This window comes from Buteo buteo, chromosome 6, assembly GCF_964188355.1.
Source record: "Buteo buteo chromosome 6, bButBut1.hap1.1, whole genome shotgun sequence".
Taxonomy (NCBI): Eukaryota; Metazoa; Chordata; class Aves; order Accipitriformes; family Accipitridae; genus Buteo; species Buteo buteo.
The window spans coordinates 9,050,107-9,066,793 of NC_134176.1; the positions used below are offsets into that span (position 1 = coordinate 9,050,107).

Consider the following 16,687-nt stretch of genomic DNA (forward strand, 5'->3'; position numbering starts at 1 on the left):
CCTGATTTTCTCCCCCATCCCACTGGATGGGGGGGAAGTGAGTGAGCGGCTGCGTGGTGCTTAGTTGCTGGCTGGGGTTAAACCACGACAGCAGGACAGGACAGGGACTTGTCCCACTGCCCCAGCCAGGGAGCGTGGTGGCCGGGGACAGTCACTCAGCCATTCCTATTAGTGCAAAGCAGCTGAGGGGTATTTTGAAGACACGAGTGGTATTTTCTCCTTCCTGTGATGCGTTGGTAGGCCTTGCGATGCCGTACTACCACCTTTCCTAATTTTCTTTCATGGTTCATAATCACCTGTGTGTGACATAAAGGTATAGCATTTGCATGGCCCTTTTCATCTGAGAGTTGTAAACCAGTGTTACAAAGCTGGAACCGAAGACTAAAACAGACAAGTTGAAATAACCACTTTTTGTCAAAGGATTAGAGCCACGGTTTCCTAATACTCATCTCCGTGGTCTAACCGTTGCATGGGCTGCTGGCTGCTGATGTGAAATTATTCTGGTGTCCCGTATCCAGCGTTCTACTACCAAATTAGATTGAGCAAGAATTTGTGAGAGCCTTGTGGCTGGCTGGCTGAATGGTACCTGGCAAAAAGTCATGGAAAGCCTTAATGTTTCTCTCGGTTTAAATTTGTAGGCAGAAGGATTTCAGCAATAAAGAGTCATTTTGCTTTAAAGGTGACCTGCAAATAATAGTTAAGGGTTTGTAAATCTCTCTTGTTAATTAAGAAAGGGACTAATAGATCTTCTTTATTTCCAGGGGATTTTTTTTTAATGGATTTTTAAAAAAATAGATGGATGCTGTAAATGCTGTTACTAGTAGTTTTGTCCAGTGTGTCCCCTGAAGGGTCTATCTGGTGTTTATTGAAAGTTCTCAGAATATCAGGAAAGTGCATAACATATTCCATTTTTAAACAAAGGTTTCCTTTTTCCTGACACTTAGTCTGTACAATTACATAAATATTAAAAAACCAAAACAAAACAGCACAACCAAATAAAGGCAATGTGTTGCTTAATGCATGGCTCCATTCGATTTCTCAGTCTTTATCGATTCACTGGCAATCAAAGAACTAATGTTCCTTAGCAAACTTTCAATTATTTATTCATACCCTGAAAGACATAAAAAAGGACAGATACGTGTTTTTCTTTCTTATGCTGGCAACCTTTAATCTCAGAGAACTTCTGTTCAAATGACTCACACACAAACAACAGCTGGGTGAAAAGCAGACTGAAGAAAAATAGAAAGTGGCCCATATGCACAGTGCTTGCACTATAAATACTTTGTTGGGCTGAGAACTTGAGCACAGATTTATGACATGGACTCTATATGCTGTTTTCTTGCAGACGACAAAACTAACTCCAGGTGTGTGGTACTGGAAGGATGATACTAACACACTTGAATTTGCAAGGTAAAACAATGATGTTTAGTTTCAAATTAAGCAGGTTTAAGCCTTGATATAGCAGTTCCAAGTAAGGTAAAGTCAGAGTCTGATATTGTTTTGCTTGAACATCAGCTGCAGGAAAAATACCTTCTTTCTTTCTTCCTATTTTTTTTTTCTTTTTTTGCAATTGAGACTGGAGCTCCTTAACTGCTGCTCTGTGGCCTCATATTAATGGAGAAAATCAGAAATATGCATCTACTGTGTACTGCTCTCAAGCTGAACCCGCTCCAGAGGGATGGCTGAAAGTGTGTGGAGAGTCCTGCCATGTGTCAGAAATGTGTACCATGTGCTGGAGCAGCAGTGCTGGATGCCAGGGCCAAATGCCACCCCAGGTGTCTATAGGTGGAGGTTCACAGACTGATGTTCCCTGTTGCCGGTGTTAGGTGTGATCCCGTGCAATGGTGAGCACCAAAGGACTGCAGACCTTTAGGGAAACCACAGGTCTGCGGGAGACAAAGTCCACGTAACTGTGCTTTGTGGCAGCTGTGGATTAAGACTTTATCAGGCCATTTAAACCACTGGGGCAACCCCCCCCCCAGCACCCAACCTATATCCCCCTGCTCTCTTCTCAAGTGCAGGGCAGGGAGCGTGGCGGAGCGCGGCGGCCGTGGGTCGGTCACGCGCTGCCTGCCGCTGCCTCCTGCCCTCCTGGGCATTTTCCAAGGCTTTGTCACGGTGGAGCCAGGCTGCTCACCTCTCTCCTGGTCACACGGCTGCTGCAGGCACCTTTCATGGTCCATGTCTCAGCAGCTCTGGCCCACTTCTCCGCTGGGGTTGGGAACGCTGCTGACTCTGCCTGGTAGCTCTCTGGGGAGAGGTGTGAGCTCCCTGGTGACCTCTGCCTGTCTCTGCCCTCAACGATCCCAAAGAAAAGCTCTGGAATGGAGCAGCCTACATTTAAAATCTTCCTAAAGCCACTTGAGACACTGATCCCTTGAGGGGTTTACGTGGCGCAGTGCATTTGGTGGCAGGAGACAGAGCAGGAGGACCCAGGGAAGCCCCTTTACTCTTTGCTTCTGTGATCTTGAACGCAACGTCTCACGTTGACCTCACCACAACCCAGATGTTTTCTTAGTGTCAGTTAGAGGCCAAAATAGGTATGTCTTTGTATCATGGGATGTTGACCTCTTTGTACCACTGCTAGTAATTTAAACTCGTGCTGCTGCATGCTCATACTCTATATTTCAGCTCCAACCCAGCAGCTGAGGAAAACCTTAAGGAAGGACAAAATATTCCCTTTCAGGAAATGCGTGTCAAGACTTTAAAGAGGTATTTCAATTCAACTAGCCTAGCTCAAAAAGAAACAAGATCATTTGGGTGGGAATATTTTCATCCATTGTCTGAGGATCATGTCTGAACAAAGCGCGTGAAACAGGAAGCCAGCTGTCATTTCAGCAGGGTGGATGAGTGGTCTGAACATAAAAACAGAGCCAGACATGCCTGGTGTTGAATGCTAGCTCAGGCACTAGCCTGGTATGACTTTGGTAAAGTCATTCAGCATCTCTGTTGCTGTTTCCAGATCGCTCAGAACGAGGTAATAATTCTCATCTACTCTAAAGAGTATTGTGAGGTAATTAATTCATCTGTGTAAGGCACTTCAAAGATTAAAGTATTATTATTAATAATATTAATAATAATAATAATTTTATAAATTCACAACATGGTATAGCTGACTTTCATCCATTACTTAAAACCTCTTTGATCTAAATAATATAGTTGCAATTTATTATTTTAGCAACTAAAAGAGCAACTTCAGACGCAACCTTAGAGGTGAAATGTCCTGTTTCTCTCAACATCCCCAGCCTGTTTTGTGGTTATAATAGTTGAAAGTTAGTTCAGGATACCTGCCAAACACATTTCACTGCCTGTCCCTTTGAAACTGAGTGCAATGAAGAGAGTACATACCAGGTAGATAATCTTAATATTCTCAGACTGGAATTAACTCTGTGTCCTTAAATATTATATATTGGTCAACCACTAGCATCTTCCAAGGTGATTGCAGTGCAACTCTCCCTGAAAGAAGGCTGGCTGACAAAGAAGGAAAATTGCATAGGCTGTCCAAGTGGCTACAACATGAATATGTGATGTTGGATGATGTCAAATGTGAGTAATTGCTGGTATTTCTTATCAGCAAGGCGTCACCCATACAAGTTAGAAAGTTATTTCTACTAACACTAGCATTTTTTTTGAGGAAATATTGTTTTTCTTCTCTGTTTTCAGATGCTGCTTTGCTTTTGAAAGAAGCAAATAAGTCACATCCCATGTTGCCATTTGCAGCAGTTATCAGGTATGTCATTTAGAGTCTGTTTCAAGAATTATGTGTGTGTGTAGCTGGTAGTGGAGGGACCAGGGTGAATGGGAAGTAGAATATGAAATATCAGAGGTTTAAAATCTCTCACCTGTGAGGTTCAGTGGGAAACTATACCAAACGCATGTTGTCCTTGACACGTGCAGAGAAATAACCCTGTCACCTGTTTGAAAGCCTTCCACTCTGTTACCTAAAGGAAGCCAAGAACTTGGGCCTAAATATCTGAAGGTTGTTATCCATTTTACTCTAAGTTAAATTCCATGTTAGCCAGTGCATCTGCAACACTGTGTGAACCAGGAGTGCTAACACAACTGGGAACCCGGGCTGCCTTCCTGTGTTGCTGCTCTTCCCTTCAGAGCTACAGGGCTCATTCTTTGCTGCTCTCACTTATCAGCATTACTTCTCTATCAGCTAAAGGCAAGGAGGCAGCAGGCAGAGCATTGTGTCTCAAAGGCATATCCCTGAGATCACCAGGACCATACAGTGGCTGCATTGTCTTTGATTTAGGAATGTATTCGTAGACCTTGTTGAGCCTTAGCCGTACTTTCCTTTCAGAAGGGAGAAGTGTCCGAGTCGTCCCCCTTTTCCTTTGAATGTGAATGCCACTCTTCCAGCATGTTCAGTCCAGAAAACATGCTCCTTGGAAGTATGTCTGGTGATATCCAATTCAATCCACTCTTCAGTGTGTTTATTGGACTCTGTTAGTAATTCTTTAAAAGCCTTCAAAGTCTCGGTGTGGAGTGCTTGCTACAAATAGGTATCAACCATATAGCTAATATTTGGTGTAATGCAGACCCTTGAGCAGAGACTTTGTTCTTTTTCATAATGGTCTGGTGGTGTCTATATCTGCAAACCCGCAGACTTCACAGTGACCTTTCTATCTTCCATTTAGGAATGAGAAACTAGATATGTTCCTCATGGCCCTGCTCTTCTACCTATCTTTTTACCTGGAAAAAATTGCCCTGGAAAAGAAATGCAGATCCTTGATTTCGTGAGTACAAGACTTTAGGGGTATAAGTACACAGAGCTTGCCCCAGCAAATCTGGAATCACAGGGCAGTCTTTCGTGTCAGAATCGGTGGGATTCTGCATATGAGCAAGGACTGCTTGCTATACTGGCTGAGTCTATATATAGAATACTAAGGAGAAAAACTCCTTGATCTCACCATTTATGTCTCCCGTCCCCTTGTCCTCCGCGCTCTCCAGGACATAGGCTCCTCTCACTATGGAGAGAGAGATTTTCTGGGAGGGTTTGAACCCCGCTTTGCCCCAGCCTTGCCCTGAGTGGCATGCATGTTGTTCACGTGGCACGGCATCACCATAGTCTCCCTTTCAAGATGGTGGCTGGATCCAGTCCTGCTGCAATGGAGTCACCAAATAATTTGGCTCCTCAAGGTAATGCTGCAATTTGAATAAATCGTTACTACTGCCACCAACGTTAAATCTATGTGAGTGCCCTGGTTTGAATTACCATCCCTTAATGCCATTTCCCAGTAATAACATTAGCATCCAGTCATTTCTGCTTGCAATAGAGAGCAGCAAATAGTCGCAACGGGGTCTGCTGGGGGTTAATTTGTGCTGTGGGTCACATCGCTTTAAGACTTTGTTTCTAAATACTTTGCAAAGCAGGTTCAGATGACTCTTAGGTGCTGGAAACATGTTACAACATGAGGAATATATGCTAGGAAAGCAGTTCCCAAGTAAGGGTGTGTGACCATGCTTGCTACCTTGCAGAGTGGAAGTGGGGATGTCGGGAATAGTTTAGGAGCTGCTGTGTTAGAGGGTTATATGCCTTGGGAGAAAGCATTGCAGAGTTACAGACCATGATTGTAAGAAACTTCAATGATTTTCTGGAGTCTATAATACTCTCTGAGAATTGATTGACCATTTTCTTAAAACACTTAAATGATTACTTACTTCACAATTCATGAAGCCTTGATATAAAGAGGGGCTGATTTATCTGGATTGAAGACAAGACTGTTGGGGGATTGCTGGCCTTCAGGAATTGATTTGTTCTATATCCGTAGATTGCCAGGTGTTTCTTTCATTGTGGAAGGAATAATTCATAAATAAAGAAAATCATCAGCGTAGTTTCATACATAAAGGTTGTAGATTCAGTTGAGGTGTTCTGGGCTGCAATTTACAAAATGATCCCCTCGCTCTTGGCTGGTAAAGGACAAGGAGGCCACTCCATGGGTCATGACACCTGCCATGGTTTAACCCCCAGCCAGCAACTGAGCACCACGCAGCTGCTCATTCACTCCCCTCCCACCCAGTGGGATGGGGGAGAGAATTGGAAAAAAAAGTAAAACTTGTGGGTTGAGATAAGAACAATTTAACAGGGCAAAAAGGAAGAAAATAATAATGATAATAATAACAACAACAATAAAATGACAATAATAATAATAATAACAAAAGAACTGGAATATACAAAACAAGTGATGCACAATGCAATTGCTCACCACTCGCTGACTGATCCCAGTTAGTTGCTGAGCAGCGATCCCCTCCCACACCAATTCCCCCCAGTTTATATACTGGGCATGACATCATATGGTATGGAATACCCCTTTGGCCAGTTTGGGTCAGCTATCCTGGCTGTGTCCCCTCCCAACTTCTTGTGCCCCTCCAGCCTTCTTGCTGGCTGGGCATGAGAAGCTGAAAAATCCTTGACTTAGTGTAAACACAACTTAGCAACAACTGAAAACATCAGTGTGTTATCAACATTCTTCTCATACTGAACCCAAAACATAGCACTATACCAGCTACTAGGAAGAGAATTAACTCTGTCCCAGCTGAAATCAGGACACACCTTAGTATGGCACGTATCATCTACTGGTGTGGCAAATACAGAAACAGACTGAAATAAAGAGGAATTTGGTCCTACTGCAATTTGGGGTTATGTTTCCTGGATCAAGGGGGCTCTGGTTAGTACGTATCAGCTATAAGCACTGGATAAACCCATCCAGGAGAGACTTGTCACTGTGTTCTGGCATGCAGTGCTCTCAAAAGGCTCCTGCCTTTTGGTGGGAAACATGTACTGACTCTCTACTTCTACAATGCTGTTTTGTTTAGATTCATTACCTCCCCTGAAGGGAAGTGTCTTGCTTGTTAGGATTACCTGCATGCAGTGTAACATCAGAGAAGCTTAAAGAAGACACACTTATCATGCAGAAGCAGGAATTCAGCATATTGATCTACTGAAGTATAAATACAAGGAAGGAAAATAAAATTACAAAAGGCAATTTTATGTCTTATTTAATGCTTAAGCTCATCCTTAATGTTTTAACATCTTAGCTGACTTGGAGGAACGGGGAGACATTAATTATGGTATGAAGAGCTTTCTGATACTGCATCTTCTTTCTCTGTTCAAGACCTCTCATTTCTTCTGTTATCCACTTGGTCTAATTCTGAACTTGATATGTGCTATATTTCAAATCAAATGTAGCAAGGACTGTCTTTTTCCTCCTGCAGAGTAAAGTTCTGGAATGGTCTTCCACTAGGAAGTAGTGGGGGCAGGCAAGAAAACAGCATTTTTCTGAAGGTGGGGCTTCCTGAGCTTGTGAAAGGGATTTTATAACTACTTAATAGAATCATAATGACAGAAAATTATACTTGTGATAAGAATCCTTGGGCTTATGATATGCTGATGTATTTGAGAGGATGGGAAACAAGATTACATAGCCATTTGTTTTCCTGTATCTATCCCACATAAATCCCATGCTCAGGGCTGTTGCTTGTGGCCTGCTCAGGAAGAAAACTCCCCCCCCTCCCCTTGCCTTCCTCCAAGATACAATTTAGTTCCAGAGGCTTTTTTCCTTTCCTGTGTAGTACTGGCTATGTGCCACAAGTAAAGACAGACTGGAGGCAAGGCATGCCTGTACCATTTCATGTTTCTCGTTAGTGATACCTATAATTTGCTCCCAGTTAAACTGACAGACAGATTACTTGGAGACAGGGCTTGGTGACTCGCCTAGTCCTTTATCAGCCTCATGTTCCTATATGACAGACACATCCAACAGTCGTGCAGTTCTCGAGCTGCTCTTCTTGTAGACCCTGTGTGATAACCTAGTAACACAGAAAACAGTGCTGGTTATTCCTGCTCCTAGCTGGTGTGTTTTGGGGTTCCTGCCATTGGGGCTGCCTATGAGAGATGCCTAACTCATCTGTTGGGTCTACTTTTGTCACAGGGAGCCAGGCCTGATGGTCTGAATAGCTCCTCAGCTGCCTCGAGCCTAGACCATGTAGAAATATTGGCGTCCACAGTGCCTCAAGAGAACATCTAAGACCATCCTGGCTTCAGAAGTCATTGCTTCTGTGCATTAAACTTTCTTTGCAGAAAGAAAGTATTGGAAAGGGGTTCCTATCAGAGAAATCAGGATGAATCTGGATATCTTTGACTTCTTGTGACTTTGTCTTTTGTTGATGCCAGGCTGATTCTTTGTAAATCCAAGCCGGAGGCCTTCCTGGCTTTTTCTAGATTCAGGAAGATCTTATAACTAACTTCAAAAACAACCAAGCAGTTTTCTAAAGCAGTGGGCATGAGGCATTCCCCCACTGCAGACAGCTTGGGAGTATTCACCTCTGAAATATGTGACTCTAAGAAAAAGAACTCACCAGCGGTGGATGAGACATGAATGGAACAAGGCCTATTATTTCTGTCCTGCATTTTCTTTCCCCTTTAGTTTCTGTCTGTTTCTGCTTCCAACCCTTTCATGTCTTTTGGGGAAAATCTGCTGAATTTTATTAGCAATTATCCTTGAGAAGCCCAGAGTAATTGTCCTAATTTATTAAAGGTGGGTTGTGTAGGAAGCTTTAGAGCTGGAGGCCATTGGGCACAGGACAGATAAAACCAACTCTCCCGAGTGTGAAAGGAGGCTGGTAACTTTTAGGTAACTTTTAGGCCGGCAGCGCTCCCAGGCACTGGCAGACAGTCGGGCGGATTACAGGGGAAGCAGAGGAAATGGAAAGCTCTTTGGTTTGGCATTTCCTTAGTGTTTGATCTGAATTGGTTTAAAATACAGGCTTGCGGTGTCAGCCGTTCCTGTTTAGAGGCCGTCCCAAAAGCACTTCGCGTGCCTTTTTGAAGAGGAGTAAGCGCTGTCTCTGAATGAGCCAGACCCACTGCTCCAGGCTGCCCGGTGACAGGGCCTGCGCCCGGAGATACCTAAATGCACCTCCGAGGCTTTTATGCAGGCTGCAAAAAAAAAGGTTCATAAGCTATGCAGGATCAAAGACGGCAACCTGACGGGCTGTGGGCATGCACCTTGTAAGTTGTGTGGGGCAAGAGAGACTGTCTGGGCCCAAGCCCCAGGCCTCGCGGCCCCACCGGCATCGCCAAGCTGCGCTGGAAGCGCCTGAGCCCAGCCTTGCTACGGAGGGGTTCCCCGACGGGGCTTATGTGCCTGAAAACCACACTTACATCCCCAAAACAGCCACTCTTTCTAGCATCCCTCGTGTCCAGAGCACCTTCCCGGAAAACTTTTTTTCCCCTTTTTGTTTTAAACAGGACTATGATATTTTTAGACGAGAAAGAAATGGACGACCTGTTGGCGAAGTTAGCAGCGGCCAGGATTCACCTTGCCAAGGCGTACTCTAACCTGGTCCTCGGAGAAGGCATGGCACAGCAGTGCCACATGTCTCGTGGAAGGTAAGCCAGTCCCTTCTGGGGACTTTCGCTACGTCAAGGGCCACAGCAGCCCAGGGCCAAGGCCTCTGCTGAGCGATACAAGTGAATGCCCAGGGTAATAATGTCTTGTGAGCCAAGGAATCACAGAGGGCTAAGGGACCATGAGACAGAGGAGTGTCCCTGCAGCTCTATCTCATCTCATAACCGACTCCAAAAGTGTTTCTGGTGAGCTGTTGCCAACTGATTTGGCCACAGTGACTTGCAGGAGAGCTCTGGATACCAGACTGGAAAACTCTAGCGCTGGTATGCGGAAGACTTGCTAGATACACAGAGCAGGAAACTTTAATGGGTTCACCATGAAGTCAGCAGGGCAAAAATCAGTGCCAGCCCTGGATCTTACCCCTGCCGCTTCCACTTAACTAGATCTTGAAAGCAAATGGTTATGTACCTGCTGGTTTCCAGTGATCCTGGCATAAATTTCCTCTAATGCCAAGTCTGAGATAACATAAGACTAGTCTAGCAAGTGAAGGAGACCGTCTTCCTGAAGGGCAGCAAGTGAAGGAAGTAGAGACAAGAAGAGGTTGTGCTTGGGCATTGGAAGTGTAGGACTCCTACCTCTGTGCAGGGACGACAGTGCATGGCTTTTTTGGAGTGGTAGAGACCAACTGCTCTTTAGATGCAAGGGTCCCAGCGATGAACTGAAAGGGGAGAGAAACCCATAGTGGGAATTAAAAAAGAAGTTGAAGAAGGCAGGAGAGGATGGGAGGGTGTTTGAAAAGGCAGAGAAACCAAGGGAATGATGAGGACAGGAAAAGGGGAGTTTTAACAGGAGATGAAAGTGTTGTGGTTTAACCCCAGCCAGCAACTAAGCACCACAGAAAATGGTTAATGGAAGGAGAATGTAATGACAGAGAGATCATACACTGTGCTAGTGTTAGGGACTCTTTCGTCAGCTGTCTATGCACCTGCACAATGTTTCTTTTCCCTGGCAGTAGAAAGGAGCTGGCAGTCCCCACCCAGCAGCCCAGTCCCATGGGATCTTCTCAGAGCAGCTTCAGGCAAATTTTTTCAGTCAGTTGGTGTGAAACTGCTGCCAGTTCCCCAGAGGAGTCACAAATATTCACCTGCCTTCCTGCAACACAGCTCCAGGCAACCTTGCCCCTGGCTGGGGCGGGGAAACCTGGGTTTCCTTCTAATCAAGAGGAGAAGGTAACCTGTGAAATGATGGAGTCAAAGGGGAGCTGAAATTGCTGTCTCAACAGGGCTTTCATTTTAGTGTGCCCCATCCCACAAGGTGCTGAATGCTGAAAATTAAGAATGCGTTCCCTCTGCACCCTAGCATATTGGCATTTCACCGGGCACTCCTGGGGAACAGTATTCTCTGCCAAATCCCTGCTCCCAGATTCCTGCTGAGCAGAGGCATCCTCTTAACCTTCTCACTGGTTGGACAGGGAGGGTCATGACAGCATTTCGTTATTTCTGTTGGGTGGCCCTAATGTCTGCACTTATGAAGAGTCCGTTGGAGGAACTTACTGCAGAAAGTAACTTAAAGCCAAGAACTGGATGCAGCTGGATAAAACAGCCTGTCTTACACCCACCTAGTTAGCTCTGCTGCTTCTTCACTCACTCATATTGTCTGGTGGATAGGAATGTGCAGGACTGAGGCAAGCAAGAAGTCTAGTGGCAAAAAAACACCAGCATGGGAGTGAGAGCAGAGAGTGGAGACAAGAAACTCTGTTCTTTAATATTTCCATCACAGCAGGGGTTAGAGGCTGGCAGTGGGTTGGGATGTCGGTGTCCAGGCGGTGAAAACACAAAGGCTAGAAAAGAGCTGTGTCTTAAAGCCTTCATGATATAAGGTGCTGTATGAAGAGAGACCTCACTGAGTTACTCATAGCAGGGTGGCGGTAGCTGACTACAGCTGGCTTCAGAGTTAGGCTAATGCTGAGTGTGTTATAATATAGGGCACTTCCCATACCATACTGCAATTACAGAAATATAATCTTTTCCAGGCTGACTCAGCTTAGCCTTAAATGTTATCTGGATCCTCCCGGACCATTACATGAACTACCAAATACAAGAGCTATGGGACAGAACTGGTTAAGACTCTTAATTATGAAAGATGGTTAAGAATTTTTTGAGCACATGTGCTTTTGGATGGGGAAAGTCCTTCATCAAAATGGAAACTGTAGGAAAGGTTACTTTTGATGAAGCTCTTTCAACCTGAAAAAGCTGAGAAACTATTGATAATGTACCACCCCCAGTTTTACTGTATTTTCTTATAACCAAACTATGGGTTCATGATGGTATTGAAGCTTTTGCTTTTCACTCTAATTCACCATAGCAACATCTTGAAATCTTATACTGTGTTGGTAAACTTGCTTTCCCTTCCAGATCTGCCGAATGTCTATGTATGTGTTCATATGAAATTATTGATTTTTCATGTAAAGGTTTTGTCTGAAATTTTAAAAAGGGAGTCTTAGGTGGAGAACATCTTCATCTTAACAATTTACATGATTTGTAAAATGCAGCATTAAAATCCTATCTTGATACTATCCCAGACTGGAATTTGAGAGAGTTCCTCCAGACCTGTTATTTGTGTATGTTAGCATTAGTCCTTTTGTGCCTCCAACGCTGAGGAAGGAATAGGTGTGTCTGGCTTTCTCCTTTTAAGTTGATGGGGATTGTGCAACCTTTTTGTGGTGCCAGTTTCCTTATAGGCATTTGTCATAATGGGAAAAATACAGAGTGTTCCCAAAGGTACATGCATCAATGGTGCAAATGCAGTCGAGCCAGCCCTTACTGATCCTTGAAGCTGGCTTGATCCATGGGCAATTAGAGTCACAGCTGCAGCAGAGGGAGCTGCTAAATGGCACATGAAGCATTTCTTCCCCATGTGCCTCTATGCAGAACAATAGTCCTTGTGGACGTCCAAAGCCACTATCATCTTGCATCCAAACCCCACGCTTACTGCACCGTCTGCCCTTGGCTGTGCTGTCCTCCTCTTCTATGCATGAACTCATCCCGTCCCCCCTCACAGCTCCGAGAAATCAATATTACTATATTACTAGAAGGCACGATGCTTTTTGCTCACTCTTGCACGTTTCTTACAAGTCCTGTCCTGAAGCTTGTTGCAAGTTTGATGTTTTCCTGACCCTTTCTGTATTTTCCTAGGTAATTAGCAACTGTGCCCTAGACATGGGAGGTGCCTCCTAGTTCAACACTTATTTTAGGAAACTTTACTTCAAGCAAGTCTCTTAGCTTAATACCTCACCTCAGGGAAGAAAGCACTAGGAGAAAGAAGGGTGGAGACCCCTGGCCTTATTTGACTGTAATTATTAGCATTATTTTCTGTTGCTGGCTTCTACATAGGTTTCTCTGTTAAACCAGGGACTGGTTCTAAGACACTGCATGAGCTGTATAATGTTAAAAGGTGAAGCTGAGTTTCATATTCAGGTTTAAGAAGCTGGGGTCACTTTAGGTTTCTCCGCTCTGGTACTCTGAAGACAGAATACTGTGCTTTACTAGAATTCATAAGGAATCAAAAGCATCAGAGTTGTTCTGGGAGTTCTGCTTTGGCAAACGGCCATGCCATGCTTGCAGAGTCAAGCTTCTTTTCCCTTGCACAATATGTGAGGTGTCAGCAAGATTATGGCTGGTGGGAGCCAGGTAGGGAGATACATGGTCTTCTTGATCAAAAAATCAATAAATAGAAGTCAGAGGGTGGTAAATAGAGCTACAGGGCTGAAAGGTATTATCTTCATGGTCTGCTCTGCATTGATGTTTCTGGGGTGATGGCAGCTGGGGATACCCTACATGTGTGGAACACTTGATGTTATCAGGAAGATAAGGGACATGTCAGGAGTTGGTGAGTTGATGCAGAGACAGGCTTTCCTGAGCATCTAGCAGGATGAAGCCAGCTCTGTGGGGATCTGTAGGCTAGTAGGGAAAATTGGCTTTCATTTCCATGAGGGTGAGTTGTGCCATCTCCAGGACAACTGAGTGGCTGCTGGGATGTGTGCATCACCCTCAGCTTTAATGGCTGTTTCCATGAGGGACAGTCATTTGGCTTTGTGTGAGAATCCCCAGGCTCAAGTGGGTGGCGAGAGCATCTCTCAGGTTTCCACTGGGCAAATTGCTGCTTCTTTAACAAAGGCCCTTTGTCATTCTTGGGCATGTTTTACATTTCTTCTTGGAGATACATCAGGCATCTCCTTCCTGATTTTCAAGTTTATTGTCTCAGCATTGACCTGGCTTTGTGCCCTCCGTAACTCTGCCTGTTGCGCTTCCAGTGATGTCAGGAAGAGTTTTTTTAATGACTTCAGTGGGAACCGGGTTAGATCAGCGCTGACCACTTTTGAGAGGCCCATGCAGAGAGCTCAGCCTAGATAGCATAGCAGGGGAGCCTCGCCTGCTCATCACATCCAGCTTTGTTCTCTGTTAGATTTAATTAACTGAGCCATACAATATTTTGCATTTTCTCCTTCTGAGGCAATGCAGAAGTCCTGCATTTCTCTTGGACAGTGGGTCTCCACATGCTAGTAATGAGGATCTACCAGCAACAACTTTATTGCCCTGGTGAAATGCCAGCTTGGCATAACCCCATGAGTAATATTCAATGCTCTGTTCATAGAACTGAAAGGACGACTGCTGCTATTAATTTTGTGCTCTTGTTCACAGCCTTAGGAGAAAAACATCTCTGCAGAAAGATTGGGGCTTCTTTGAGGTAAGAAAAACACACAGATAAACAGAGAGTGTGACTGTCAGCCCAGAGCATGTCTCTCCCTTGCACATCCAAATGCTCCTTTCCTTTTTGGTTCCCCCAGTAGTTTACTTGTAGGGCAGAGTACCTAGAATAAAAGTTTACCTCTAGGGCCTAGATGTCCCTGTAAAATACCATCTCTTTGCCCTTCAGCCCAAGCCTTTTCCCCTTGGAGTCCTCAGCCAGGGAGTTTCAGTCCCTTTGTGGCTCTCAGACCCCAGGCAGTTCCCACCACAGCCTGAGGTCCTTCTGGGAAGTCTGGTCTATAGATTTCTTCTCATCATTGGCCTCATAGTTTCATCTCTGTTGGTAAGAAATTTTACAGCCTTCTTTTATTTCCATTGCCCATAGCGACATTTCTAGACGCCAATAAGCTCTTCTGGCCTATAACATACAGCTCCATCAGCCATTTGAGACTTACTGTGTAGCAGGGCTTCAGCAAATTAATACAAAACAGCTGGGCCCAAATTATACTTTGTACTTCATAAAGTGGGAAGCCTTTCCTTGGAAGAGGGGAACTGTGGGACAATTCCAAGGATACACAGCAGTCCCAGCAATGCCATCGTTTCAAGAACAGACTTAGTAGAGATTTGATTTACTGTGACTTGATACAGCTTATGCCAGGGATCACAAACATTAAATAGGAATGAAAAGCTAGATTTTGTTTTTTTAATCAGCAAGCAGACATGCGGAGGTGAGATGCAATGAGTTCATATTTGGTCGTAATATTTTCTGGGATCATAATGCTGTCATTCAGGGTGGGGATCATCTTGTCTACCTGCAGCTGCCCAAACAATAGCTGTCCAGTCAGACCATGCCCTTCGGCTGCCTTGACAGTCATTGCAGAGAAGAGAAGCTCAGCCAGAGGGTGAATTATTGCCTCTTGAGATAGATGTGTGCGATAGGAGCCCCCACAGAATGAGTCATCCCATCAGTCTCTTCCATTGATTATTGAGGGAAACTGGGTGGTGATCCCAGGTTATCTCCTTAGTTTCTAGCAGCAAGACTAAGCCAAAGTGGTCAGAGTTGAGCACGATGAGATTCATCTGAGCTAACTCTGTTTCTAGCCTCATCTGTCTGCATACCATTAAAAAACCCAGTCCTCTCAAATCTTCACTGATGCGTACATGGTAAAGTTTGATGCCAAATGGTTGCTGGCATTTTAGTGGAGTCATGCCAACCTGCACTCTGGGATGCAGTGGGACTCTGGGCCTTTTCCCGGTGAAAAGGAGATCTGTGTTTTCAATTTAGGGCTTCTACAACTTCTGCAGCTATGTGGCTTGGCTTGTGTTCAGACGGAAGCACTTCCAAGTGATTCGGGAAGAAATCAGCAGGCTGCTTTGCTCCGACATGTTCAATCCCGCCTTAAGAGACAGGAACAACGTTGACTTGCAGAAACCAGGAGACTGGACTGCTGATGCAAACACAGTGAGATTCCCGTATCTGAGGTACACATTTGACACACTGGTGAGTCCTTAGGGAACCTGACCTGTCTGAATACACTGAGGTAACACCTGCATTCATTTTCTTTCAAGAAAAGTCCATGCCAAACATCCTTCCCTAAACAGCATGGTTCACCAGCGCTCGTCAGTGCTCAGCACGCTGCTGCCCTTACCGAAGGACAGTGCTCAGTCCCTCTCCCAGAACCACTACTGTCAGGGCAGAGACCCTCGACCTTGCACGTGCGATGGCCTGCTGGACTTGTCAGAACTGTTCACTACCAAGTAAGGGGCTATTTCTCTGCATAAATAGATTTGGTAGGGCTAGGAGGAAGGGTGTCTGACAGCTAGCTCTTCCTCGCCAGGAGAGGGACCATTGAACTGAGTGTTTGGTCTACACAGGAGTTAGACAGAAAGAGGAGTGTAGGTCCCGAGAGACCTGAGAGACCCTGAAACTTGCAGAGGTAGTACTCTTGGTTAACTGATGGCAAAGCAGCTGCTGGCTATCGTAGTCCTTTGTTAAAACTCAAAAGTTTTCCCGGGAAAGGAAATATGCTTTAACATAAATTTGAACAGAAATCAATCAAAACTTCTCAAAATCAAAATGGGATGTTTATTTTTCCCTCCTCTCATGATTCATTCCAGTTTCTTATTTCTTCTTGACTTTTAGTTTTTAATATTGTTCAGATCAGACATTACTGATGTACTTTATTCCAAAAAAGTAATTTTGTTACTACATTGTACTTCAAAAATCTAATTTTGATTGTAATAGAAATAGAACCTTTTCTTCTGATTCATGATAAAACCAAAATCCTTCAAGCCTGGGTACACCACACGGGGGGAATTCCATTTCTCATCCAGCCATGGTTAACAGCAGCATCACTACAGTACTTTTTAATGTAATAACTCATGTAAACAGGACCACTGTAAATCAGTTTTGCTCTGTTGAAGTGTAAGTAAGGCTCCCTGTTAGATGTTCCCTCATAAGTCTTTTTCTACCTGGAAATTAGAATTTGAGAATTTCTTTCATTTTTCTGCATCTTCAGAGTTCTGGCAATCTAATGAATGTTACAGCACTGTACATGCAAAATCTTTGGACATACCTACAAC

At 44.5% G+C, this 16,687-nt stretch overlaps 1 protein-coding gene across 14 annotated transcripts in view; it reads left to right on the plus strand.

Annotated features, from left to right (window-relative positions):
* The window catches only part of PPP1R36 (protein phosphatase 1 regulatory subunit 36), a 35,404-nt gene that overhangs the window by 9,942 nt on the left and 8,775 nt on the right, over positions 1–16,687 (plus strand). For 6 of the 14 annotated variants that reach the window (XM_075029653.1, XM_075029663.1, XM_075029664.1 and 3 more), the window contains 9 exons: positions 1,346–1,410; positions 2,632–2,712; positions 3,425–3,546; positions 3,664–3,730; positions 4,644–4,742; positions 9,257–9,397; positions 14,057–14,102; positions 15,390–15,586; positions 15,674–15,862. In XM_075029653.1, coding sequence (XP_074885754.1) covers positions 1,346–1,410; positions 2,632–2,712; positions 3,425–3,546; positions 3,664–3,730; positions 4,644–4,742; positions 9,257–9,397; positions 14,057–14,102; positions 15,390–15,586; positions 15,674–15,862 — 1,007 coding nt within the window. Of the gene's footprint in view, positions 1–1,345; positions 1,845–1,908; positions 2,541–2,631; positions 2,713–3,424; positions 3,547–3,663; positions 3,731–4,643; positions 4,743–9,256; positions 9,398–14,056; positions 14,103–15,389; positions 15,587–15,673; positions 15,863–16,687 lie in introns of those variants that run through there. The other 8 variants (XM_075029655.1, XM_075029659.1, XM_075029656.1 and 5 more) reach the window with 5 other exon arrangements.